The sequence below is a fragment of the Gorilla gorilla genome, chromosome 19 (assembly GCF_029281585.2).
Source record: "Gorilla gorilla gorilla isolate KB3781 chromosome 19, NHGRI_mGorGor1-v2.1_pri, whole genome shotgun sequence".
Classification (NCBI taxonomy): Eukaryota; Metazoa; Chordata; class Mammalia; order Primates; family Hominidae; genus Gorilla; species Gorilla gorilla.
In genome coordinates this window covers 80,422,422-80,435,002 of record NC_073243.2, presented here as the reverse complement: position 1 = coordinate 80,435,002, position 12,581 = coordinate 80,422,422, and the positions used below count along the sequence as shown (strand labels likewise).

General features: G+C 36.8%; 1 protein-coding gene across 2 annotated transcripts in view; it reads left to right on the top strand.

Annotated features, from left to right (window-relative positions):
* Window positions 1–2,008, top strand: part of PRLR (prolactin receptor) — a 164,226-nt gene extending 162,218 nt beyond the window's left edge. For both annotated transcript variants that reach the window (XM_004058975.5, XM_055367706.2), the window contains exon 10: window positions 30–2,008. In XM_004058975.5, the coding sequence (XP_004059023.2) occupies window positions 30–1,043 (1,014 nt within the window). In that variant the 3' untranslated portion in view covers window positions 1,044–2,008. The remainder of the gene's footprint in view (window positions 1–29) is intronic.
* The last annotated feature ends 10,573 nt before the right edge of the window (window positions 2,009–12,581 follow it).

Sequence of the window (12,581 nt, the reverse complement as noted above, 5' to 3'; positions counted from 1 at the left end):
CATCTCTTCTTGTGTCTGTGTTTTAATAGAAGGGCAAGTCTGAAGAACTACTGAGTGCCTTGGGATGCCAAGACTTTCCTCCCACTTCTGACTATGAGGACTTGCTGGTGGAGTATTTAGAAGTAGATGATAGTGAGGACCAGCATCTAATGTCAGTCCATTCAAAAGAACACCCAAGTCAAGGTATGAAACCCACATACCTGGATCCTGACACTGACTCAGGCCGGGGGAGCTGTGACAGCCCTTCCCTTTTGTCTGAAAAGTGTGAGGAACCCCAGGCCAATCCCTCCACATTCTATGATCCTGAGGTCATTGAGAAGCCAGAGAATCCTGAAACAACCCACACCTGGGACCCCCAGTGCATAAGCACGGAAGGCAAAATCCCCTATTTTCATGCTGGTGGATCCAAATGTTCAACATGGCCCTTACCACAGCCCAGCCAGCACAACCCCAGATCCTCTTACCACAATATTACTGATGTGTGTGAGCTGGCTGTGGGCCCTGCAGGTGCACCGGCCACTCTGTTGAATGAAGCAGGTAAAGATGCTTTAAAATCCTCTCAAACCATTAAGTCTAGAGAGGAGGGAAAGGCAACCCAGCAGAGGGAGGTAGAAAGCTTCCATTCCAAGACTGACCAGGATACGCCCTGGCTGCTGCCCCAGGAGAAAACCCCCTTTGGCTCCGCTAAACCCTTGGATTATGTGGAGATTCACAAGGTCAACAAAGATGGTGCATTGTCATTGCTACCAAAACAGAGAGAGAACAGCAGCCAGCCCAAGAAGCCCGGGACTCCTGAGAACAATAAGGAGTATGCCAAGGTGTCCGGGGTCATGGATAACAACATCCTGGTGTTGGTGCCAGATCCACATTCTAAAAACGTAGCTTGCTTTGAAGAATCAGCCAAAGAGGCCCCACCATCACTTGAACAGAATCAAGCTGAGAAAGCCCTGGCCAACTTCACTGCAACATCAAGCAAGTGCAGGCTCCAGCTGGGTGGTTTGGATTACCTGGATCCCGCATGTTTTACACACTCCTTTCACTGATAGCTTGACTAATGGAATGATTGGTTAAAATGTGATTTTTCTTCAGGTAACACTACAGAGTACGTGAAATGCTCAAGAATGTAGTCAGACTGACACTACTAAAGCTCCCAGCTCCTTTCATGCTCCATTTTTAACCACTTGCCTCTTTCTCCAGCAGCTGATTCCAGAACAAATCATTATGTTTCCTAACTGTGATTTGTAGATGTACTTTTTGCTGTTAGTTATAAAACTATGTGTTCAATGAAATAAAAGCACACTGCTTAGTATTCTTGAGGGACAATGCCAATAGGTATATCCTCTGGAAAAGGCTTTCATGATTTGGCATGGGACAGACGGAAATGAAATTGTCCAAATTGTTTACCATAGAAAGATGACAAAGGAAAATTTTCCACATAGGAAAATGCCATGAAAATTGCTTTTGAAAAACAATTGCATAACCTTTACACTCCTCATCCATTTTATTAGGATTACCCAAATATAACCATTTAAAGAAAGAATGCATTCCAGAACAAATTGTTTACATAAGTTCCTATACCTTACTGACACATTGCTGATATGCAAGTTAAGAAATAATGCCTCCAATTTTTTCTTAAAATAGTTTAGATATGTTAAGCATGGATTTTCCCCCTAAATTCTACTCTAAAGCCTCTATAAAATATAGTTTGGAAATAAAAATTTTCTTACACAAGGGGCAAATGAATTTCATGTGAATCCCTTTAGGATGTTTTCCTGCTTCATTTCAGCATGATAGATAATTTGTTATACACCTTAGTCTTTCCTTAGTTAAAAAAAAATTTCCCTAAAGACTAACTTGAAAAGAAAACCACAGCAGGATGCTAATGGAATTACTGCCTTACTGTACATACAAATTCTACTTTAATATAAACCCATAAGTTTAACTGTATTTTTGAAGACTATTTTTCTATGACTTAGGTAAAATAAAAGAGTATTTTCTATCTTCCCAGTACAGCTGTTTATATATTCAGTGGGTACAGTATTTTCTGCTGCAAGGTTATAATGTGTATTTACAGTACGTAGTAGTATATAAAGTTCCCGTTTGTGGAGTAAAATGCCATACGAACCCAAAGCCCACTGTGAAATATGAAGTGAATGACAAAATTCAGTTTTCAACACAATATAGTATAGTTTATCTGATTCTTTTGATCTCCAGGACACTTTAAACAACTGCTACCGCCACCACCAACCTAGGGATTTAGGATTCTCCACAGACCAGAAATTATTTCTCCTTTGAGTTTCAGGCTCCTCTGGGACTCCTGTTCATCAATGGGTGAATCTTCCTAAAGCTACCATAAAAAGGGAGAGCGACGATTTCTAACAGCTGTTTAAAAGAGAGAGGTTTTGCTTTTGTGAGAAATCTTGGGCCACAAAAAAATTTTAAGCAAAGCCAGGAGTTAGTGTCTCTCTGAAGTAAATTCAATTGCAAAATCTTGGCAGAGGCAGAAACGGCTCATATCAGAAGTGTCCAAATAAAAGCTCTGGGAAACTAGGTATTTGCTTCCCAGAGCAATAGGAATAGCTCCAAAGGTCAGAGTAAGGTAGTGAGAATCTCCCGGTCAATTCCAGTGCCAGGCTTCCTGAAAGAAGTCAAAGCTGGGATCCTCATTTTAAAAGGCGCATCCGTGACTCATCTAACAGCCCCCTTCTATTTTTCCCTTCACTTGAAGGTAAATCTATTCTATATGTCCATTTACTAGCTGGACAGAGAGAACTTGAGCTCACCTCTGGGAGTTAAATATTCCACCCCAACTATCCCATATTGATAGCAACTGGACTCAGAGGTCCCCCTCCTGTTTGAAAGTGAACACATTGCCAATGTTTTGAGAATGGCAAAAGCAATAGATACGAAGCTCCATTTTTCTAATATATAAACAATATCATGTGAGTAAGGGAAGCGTGTGGGAAAGTTGTCCAAGCTCATTCAGTCGCCTAAATCCTCGATACTTTAACTGTCTGAGAACCAACTGCATAGGCATCACCTGGGCAGTGTTTGAAAATTCCGTTTGCAGAATCTTAAGCATCAGAATCTGCATTTTACTAAGATCCCCAAATGATTCAATTGCACACTGAAGTTTGAGAAGCATTGTTCTAGACAACCATTTCCACTAAAGGTTTAGTTCATAGTAACAATCCTCTTTTGGAAAGGACAGATCAAGTCTGTTTGACTTGCAATGAACAACACTGCATGTAAGAAGGCAAAAAAAAGAAACATATCAGTAGTTTAAGATTCACATTATGCTGAATCTTATATGAATTCACATAAAAGAATGACCTGCAAAAGTACGCACAACTTCTGAAAGGCCGAGGAATATAATCTACCTTGAGAGGCATTAACCAAAGACAGTCACTCTCAAAGCCAATGCAGACTAAATCTTTCCTAACATAGTCTATTCTTGTCTAAGAATAGAGAAGATATGTATCAGTCACTCTTATAGTCTGAAAACCTAAACATAAAAGTAATCTGCTTTTGACATATAATTTTGTATAATACATATGGAAAAATGTGACAGCTAAGGACTTGAACTAAACCCCTAAAAAACACCAATTAGCCACTCATTAAGCAAAGACTTTAATTCTATGATCAATTAGCACGGTTTATCTGAATTAAGTTTTTTTGTGGTCTAATAAAAAGTTTTTTTGTGGTCTATCAAGGAGACAGCTGTTCAAATGGAAGGATACATGTGGGGCAGGGGGGCGGTGAAGAGACCTGGATTCTGGTCCTAACTGCTTTGCCTTGGAGAGATTAATTCCCCCCTCTAAGCCTCAGTTTCCTCTGAAGATGTTGGACCAGATAACCTCTAAGGTCCTTTGAAACTGACTCCTTGATTCCATGACTCACCGAATATTTTTCTGCAAAGATAATTCCAACCAATGCCTTCTATCTTAATCTAACAAAAAATTGCTCTTCATCATAGAAATACAAAGTAATCTTCAGTGATGTGCTCTTTATACTTTGCTTTTTAAACCATCCATTCCAGTTGGTCTTACTATATTGCACAAGTATTTTATAAGTGATATGTGTACAGAATCATATTCTAAGATTATGTGCAAATATATGTGTAGAAAGAGGCATTAAAAAAAGAGGCAGGAGATTGAGAAGAGACATATTGAATGAGGCACTAATCTTTAGAAAAATGATCTTTTACTGAATCAAGCCATGCTCATTCCTTGCTGAATCCAACAGCCCCAAATCTCTTTTCTTATATTTGGCTGTTAATTTTTTTCCTTGCACCATCCTAGATTGTTAACAACCATTGCACAGTTGGCTCATGGATCCTTACACTCTGAGTTACAATAAGTTGTATTTTTATAAACAAATACCTAAATATTCAAGTTTTAAGGCGCATGGAAACTGAATCTAGGCAACGGGTGATTTGTGTAGCTTACAACCTGAACAGCAAGATGTTCCAATTCATTCTAACAGATGTGTATAAGCACAAGTTATATTAGCTGTGTCAGATATTTAACAGATCCTACATTTATTAGCTATTTAACAGACTCTACATTTTCCTAAGTGCCTAAGACCAATCCTGGTAGTCACTTAAGTACAAAAGACTCACTTTAACTGGCTTGGTCTGAAGGGGTCAATCCTTTACTGCCTGTACAAGATCTGGGCAGTTTTGCTCTGTGTCTTGTGATGACCCAGCTGAATGTGAAAAGCCTGTGAGTTATTGAGCAACCAGAGGCCCCTGCATTCCAAGGAGCAGTTTAGCTCTGGGGAAACTCTGGCTTTCTCTTTCCTCAAGTGTCCACCACTGCCCATCATTTGCAGAAAGACTTGGCCCTGCCTTTAGCAACTTCCCTGTCTCCTTAGAGTAGACAAGAAAGAAACAGATTTGTGCACATTTTACAAAGTGCCTTCCTCTATTTTTTTTTTTAAGTTTTCATTTTGCAAGGAAAAATGTATTGATTAGAAAGTAACATTTGCCTTATAGGGAGATATATATATATATATATATGAATGGAGAGATGAGAAGAAGCCAGAAAGGGCACAACAAAATGGTCTAAGGGCCAACCAGCAATGTTCAGTGAATGTTTACATATTGTTTAATTGAATCAACACAGAGCTGTTGTGAATAGTGTGACTTACTTTGCCTGATAAGAAATTGAGGCTGGCTGTGATTTGGGGATAAACCTGCCACCCTGTGATTTGAGACTCTCCATACCAAAACTTATTGATACATTTTTGAATGTCATTGGCTTACATGCCTAAACCTGAAGAGAACAATGCATGCACATTGGAACTTTGCACACAAACAGAAAAATATAAATGACTTTGAATTACCATCCCAGGCATTGCTAACATAGATGTGCCATTGACGAAAGTCTCGTGTGTTCTTGAGTGAACAAATTTCCTTTTCTTCCTTTTTGGCTCAAGCACAATAATGCTGTCACTGAAACAGTGACTGAGCACTCAATGTCCAAGACTAAATCACATCACCACGACTAAGTAGGCGCTATGTCCTGGGATGAGTCTTTTAAACTCTGGCCATCAGGTTCCTTACTTGTTAAATAAGTAGGTTGGCCTAAAAGGTTTCTAAGACCTCTCGTGATCTAGGTAAAATCCAGGGTTTCAGGTCAGTGTCCCTGGTGCAGTGCAAGAAAGCCTTGCTGACACGCCCTTGGCCTGAAGCAGTGAGCAAGTGAGACTGTGTGACAATGCTTCAGAGAAAAACAGAGATCTGTTCCTCCAACTCAGATTGATTTAACATCCTTGCTTCTCCTTTTCCTTCCTAGCTTTACGTATTTGTAGGGTTTTTACTCCTTCTCCAGAGCCTACTATTTTCCTAAGAGTTAGTAGCAACCATAGGATCCACAAGAAATGAAATTATTCATCAACAATGACTTTGGCACTGCAAAAGACTGAGTCAAAGGTTAAATCAGTCACACAGATATCCAAGGCCAAGTTGAAGATCACAAGTATAGCCCATTTAGAGATTTGCATACTTAGAGATTAAGCCCATGTTCATTAATTATTTAGTTAATTCAAAAGCCATTAATAAATCCATGCCCAGCCTACGCAACATAGTAAGACCCAGTCTCTACAAAAATTTTAAAAATTAGCCAGCCATGGTGACACGTACCTGTAGTCCTAGCCACTTGGGAAGCTGAAGCCAGAGGATTGCTTGAGCCCAGGAGGTCGAGGCTGCAGTGAACTGTGATTGTGTCACTGCACTCCAGCCTGGGTGAGAGAGCAAGACCTTGTCTCAATAAATAAATAAACCCAAGTTACTTCGATGGCTAGATACTGGAGGTCTTAAGGAGAAGCTTTAAAAATACAGATTGATTGCTTCAGAGAAATCCTATTTATAATTATGATCTGAACTTATTCTATGATTAGCAAATATATCATCTGAAAATAAAACAGGAGTTCTCTCCCCAGACTTTTGTTTTTCAGGATGGTGAGTTTTGGTCTGGGACCCTCATGGCACCCATTTCGATAAAAGGAAAAAGATAATAAAACAGGAAATAGGAAGTTTCCAGAGATTTGGGCATCTTAGGATTCCATGAAATGCTGAGACTAACCCACTAAATCCAAATTTTATTGGATATGGTAAATCTAAATCTGTTCAGTGTTCTGAACAGATTTTATGAGTTTATGTCTAAGAGTTTATGTCTAAGAGAGGTACATAATTCACAAACACTATCATGCTGGCAGCTGTTTTGTCCACATCAATTCCCTTGATTTAATGCTCTGATTTCAATTTAGAAAGTACTGAGACATGTAAAGTCTCAAAATAGGAAAAACCTATCCTGTTTATAAGGTGTGGTCAATAAATAGACCACAGATAGTCTATTAATTAACTCTCAGATCATCTTAGACTATTAATTAACATTCTGCTTGCTGCTGATTAAAAAGAAAAAAACCCTAAAACCTTCAGCAACTGAAGTAGTAATATAAAAAATAACCTTTAATAGTTATGGTCAAATTACGCTTCACTTGGATAAACCTCAAAATGTAGTCTGAGTTTTTTTGTGCACACTTTACAAATCCTGGGGGAAAAATCTTTTTTCCATGTTATCTGAAAAACTATATGGCGAAGACACCTCTGAAAAATAATTTGTTTTATGAAATTCCTGAAAAGCTAATTTTGAATTTTTTAAAGTAACTACCTCCCTTTTGTGTCCTAATGTCCTTCCTTCAAAGCTGCTTATAGTTTAGAAATGAAAGATGTCATGTCTCATGCTTTGACTGGTTTTTGGTGGCATATTTGATGTATTTGCCAAGTGGCATTACTGACTTTACAGTAACTGTTACATCATTTTGTACTATATTGCTTTATGTGGTTCAAAAATAGTATACGCCATATTGAAATATGTAATCCTCATGTTGTGAAACTCATCATGTAATACAAATGAAAATCATTACTTAATAACTTACAATTTATCCATATGTAGTTTCAATATGATTGTGTCTATGACTGTAAAACAAAACTGAAAAAATATGTATTTCTGTTGAAAGCGTGAATGTACTAATTTTTTCTTAATCTTTGTCTAGAAGAAAGATTCTATGTCATTCATTGTACAGCTGCTCTGGGGTGTTACACATTTAAAGTACAATCCAAAGTTGTTTGAAAGTCAGCCTCTCGGCTTTGTTTCATGTGACTGCTGACACTTCTCGAGTGTTCTTTGCATAATGAGGCTGGATTTCGTGCTTCATCATTCATTTTAAACAATTGAAAAGTCTCATGTGGAAACCAAAGCAATCTGGAACCAGCCTGTTGGGTGACTGTGTCTTCTGTAAAGCCATATTGAAGTGAAGTTATACATAATAGCATAAGGTTCCACATTTTCAAAGCTACCACTACCTCTGCTTTTCCTCTTTCCCTAGAAAATGCCAAGCAAAATTCCCCAACACTAAATGAGAAATTAGAAGTAATTGTTTTATAATTAAGTTGCTGGGTTTTTTTTTTACACCTTCTAACTCATCACTTTGTAGGGTTATGCAAGAGTTTCTGAATAACCATTCTTACATGTTTATATTTTATAAAAACTGGCTGCAAGAAAGATTCAGAAAGAATACTTAGTAAGTCATCATATGAAAAACCAACAAAACCATAGAGTGCAGATTTTTTCCTAACTATAGGTCACCTCATAGTTGTCCAAAGCCATGAAAATGATATCTCTTACAAATTGACTTCTGTAACCCCCCTAGAAATAACCCTTTTCCTTATTTGATTTTAGTCATCAAACATAGTATGATATGGGAAAAGTCAGCCATTTACCAGAAATAATCTTGTTTTGATTTTAAAAACTCATTCTATATGTAGTTATTGTAATGTCTATTTTTTTAGACTTAAAGATTTATAGAAGACTATAGTTATCTGATTTGTTATTTTGCATTTTTCATTCTGTAAATCTTTGCTTATGGCACATTGTGCTCTCTGTTTTCCATGGTTTTATTCATTTATCTCCTCCTATTTTGAGGGGACAACATGGGTAGTTAAATCTTTGTCAATAGTATTGGAGATAACACTAACTGCTATTATCATAACATCTTCATTTTTACTGCATGCCAAAACCAATGCCTGCCAAACAAAATCTTAGACATCCCAATATAATATGTTAGTTATATTTCTATTCACATCATTATTGAAAATACCCAGCTCAGTGCCTGGCTTAATAAATGTTTAATTCCCTTACCTACTCTTGCTCTATTTTTTTATTTGAAATGGAGATGAGCAAAATAACACATTCATGGCTGAAGCAATTTTTTGGACATTTCTTGTTACTAAAAGATCTATAATCAGGACATTGTTTATGTAAGTTGGACAAAAAAAATTCTTCCCCTTTATGTCCACCCTTGCTATGATTGCAAGACAAAATTTCCCTCCTTTACCTCATCCCTATAACATGGGAGGCTGAGAAAAATGAGGGGAGATGGAACCAGATACAAGGAGATCCAATAAGAGAAGCTTATTTAAATATTGTGAAATAAAGGAAGAACCAAAGCATTTTTTTAAGTGGGGAATCCTTTTGAACAGTTATTATTTATCCATATTATTAACAACATCTTTTCTGACAAAATCCATCAGATGAAGTGTAAATGGATAATCTTTTAATGGATCTAAACCTAGAAAGTTTCACTTACTGTTCATGTCCATGTTCCAGAATTGTGAAATGGTGTGTGGTTTTGCTTTCCAAGTTCTTCTCTGCCTCCTCTTAATTCTCTAATGCCATGTCTTACAGAAGAATGAGAAATTTCTTTCTTACTTGAGTATCATGCTCTAAAAAACTTGGCTTCAGTCACAGAAACGCTAGCTCTCCTGTGCTTATATTGAAGCCAACTGCCTTTAATTCTTGGGCCCTCTTATATTTTTAAGGTGCAAAATTTGAAGTCTCAGTCACCAGACACAGGATCTATACAATTAATGATGAGCTGGAGAAGTAAGATGTAGCTAATTTTTCAAAAGTATTGAATATACTTTCCAGAAAGAAAACAGAAATTAAATATTGCCACATCTTGCCAGAATCCCATCTGACACCTTAACTTTGTCAGGTTCCCTACAACTTGCTAATCAAGTTTTATACATTCTAAATCTCCCCAGTTTCTTTGGGGCTGGAAGATGCAACTTCCATTTAATAGAAACTTTGAAATCTTGGGGTAAGGGAGCAGTGGGGGCACTAGGGAGAAGGATAAGAAATAGAATTATTGAAAAGCCCCCAACAGGGACCTTCCTGGCCAGAATATGCAGAGTAATTCCTGCTGGCTTCACCTTTGAAAGTCCCTCGAAACCATGCAGATGAAACTGAGTCTGTTTTTGATATTGTCAGATGTATTCTACTTCGGAAGTTCCAACACCTAAACTGGAATTCTTGTATTTACATCTCCTCCACTGTCCCCCACACCACCCCTCAATTCCTGCTGCCCCTGCTAATGTTAAGCATTTTTCTCTTGTTATGATCAGGTTCACATTAAAAACAGATACTTACAAACTGACTTGAAGCCCAGATACTTTTACGAATGTGATAAAATATTTTCTTAAGAAAAGGAAAGAGGATGTGGGTCAAATAAAACACCGCGTGGATGTTGATTGGTGAATACTGGTGTAAGAAAAGGCAGCTCAGGAATTTTTATTACTGTATTTGTAAATGAGTTTGAAGGAATTTGTAAATGCCACTGGTACATTTTTAAGGTGACACATTTGCTCCTTATAAAGTTATTAAAAATTACAGGGTAAGCTTAAATGACGTTTGCCAGTAGTTTTACTTTATATAATCAATATTGATATTGTTGCTGAACTATGTAACTTTATGATGCATTTTTCAGTCCCTTTTCAGAGCAAATGCTTTTGCAATGGTAGTAATGTTTAGTTTAAATTGACTTAATAAATTATTACCTGAGCAATGGTTTTTGGAGGGTCTTTATATATGTATGTGAAACATGCATTACATGAAAAATTTAACTTGAAACAAGTTTTTTTCTTTGCCACAACAAAATTTATTAGAATAGGTTTTTTTAAAGAGGAGGGGGAATTGCATTTTAACTCCGGAAATAAAGTAGGCAGACACATGCTAAAACATTTATCTTAGGACACTCACCCGTGGCATTTTTTTCAGGCAGAAATTTTTGTGCTCATCTTTGAACACCTCTGAGTTTATTTTCCTACTAATTCTAAATCAAAACTGAACACACATTTCCCCAGTCTTTATTCATCTGCCAGACTCGAGCCTTAAAAATGCAAGCATGCTTGGAAGCACCCAGAAGTTTCTTGGAACTTCTCCTGGGAACAACCAAGAACAATCAAAAGGAGAGTTTCCAAACCTGAGATTCGATCAACTTTCCCATGTTTCCAAACCTGAGATATGATCAACTTTCATTTAACAAGCCACAAATCTCAGGACCAAAGTTTCACATTTTCTTTTGTTCGTGTTTTCCTGACTAGAATTATTCAGTCTTTACTTAAAACCAGCTGTGAGTTCATCATCCATTTGTGATCTTTTATTTATTGCATAAAATATTTCACAAATACTTGAACATATATAGAAAAACATAACAAAGGCCATTTACCCACATCCAAATCTTTAAATATTCATATTTTGCCTTGTCTGTTCCTTTCTTTAACAAAGATTCATTTAATATCACAGATACTGTATTTACATCCCTCAACAACCAAATTCTCTACCTCTCTCTTCAGCAGTAACTACAATCCTAAAGTTATTACATATCCTTCCCAGCTAGTTTTAAAATGCATTCACCTCATATTTATCTATCCCTAAATAATATGACCAATTACTTTGGTATTTATGAGTTTTGCATAAAAGATAGCAGATATCTTTATGCACTTTGATTTTCTTTCATTCGGCATTGGGTTTTTGAGATACAAATAGCTCCAGCTGCTTAGTTTTACACATCTATACAATCTATTAAGCTCCCTATTTATCAACATTTAATTTTCACTGCTTTATGCATACAACTGCTGTGGTTGTATACATATATACAGTTTATTAATCTCCCTATTTATCAACATCTAATTTTTACTGCTTTATGCATATAGCTGCTGTAATTGTATATATACATATAATTTATTAATATCCCTATTTATCAACATTTAATTTTCATTGCCATAAATGACAAAAGTTGTGTGTATACCACTGCTATAATTTTACTCATATATACTATTTATTAATCCCCCTATTTAGCAACATTTGATTTTCACTGCCATAAATGACTATGCAATGAGCATTCCTATGCCGGTCTCACTGGAATATGTGCAAAAGTTTCTCCAAAATATACACCTAGAGGTGGAATTGTTGGGTCATATAAAATGCATATCTTAATATTTCCTAGATACTGACAAATTGCTTCCTCTCCAAAGTAGTTTTACTGATGTGTACCCTTGCCATCAGTGTAGTATTTCCATTTCTCGTCGTCTTTATCACTACCTGATGCAGTCAGATATTTTAATGTTTGACAATTCAATGAGCATAAAATGATGCATTGTTATTTTACTTTTTATTTCCCTGATGAATCCATTTGTATCTGAGTAACTCATCCTTTTCCTGCTTATCTTTTATGCCATCTTTGTCAACTTCTGAGTGTCTACATATGCCCAAATGTTAGTCCAGGCTTTTCTGGCCCATTATTTTTCTGTGTATCTATTCCTGTCCTGGTGCTCCACTGTTTTATTACCATATTTTATACAAAGTCTTGTTATCTGGTATATTAATTCTCACACCACCATACCCTTCTTCAAAATTGTTGTGGCCATTCTTGGCCATTTACTCATCATATGAATTTTCAGATGAGCCTATCGGGTCTCCTAAAAAATTGTGTTGGGAGCTAGATTGAATTTATGTTTTAATGCCAGAAGTTACATCTTTATAATATTGTGCCTCCTAATCTTGAACATGGTATATCACTTCCTTTACATTGGGCTTCATTAAAACTTTACATTATTCTTTATAAATGTTTGCATACGTTTTATTAGATTCATCCCTAGGTACCCTCTCATTGCAACCTCCGCCTCCCGTGTTTAAGTGATTCTCCTGCCTCAGCCTCCCGAGTAGCTAGGATTA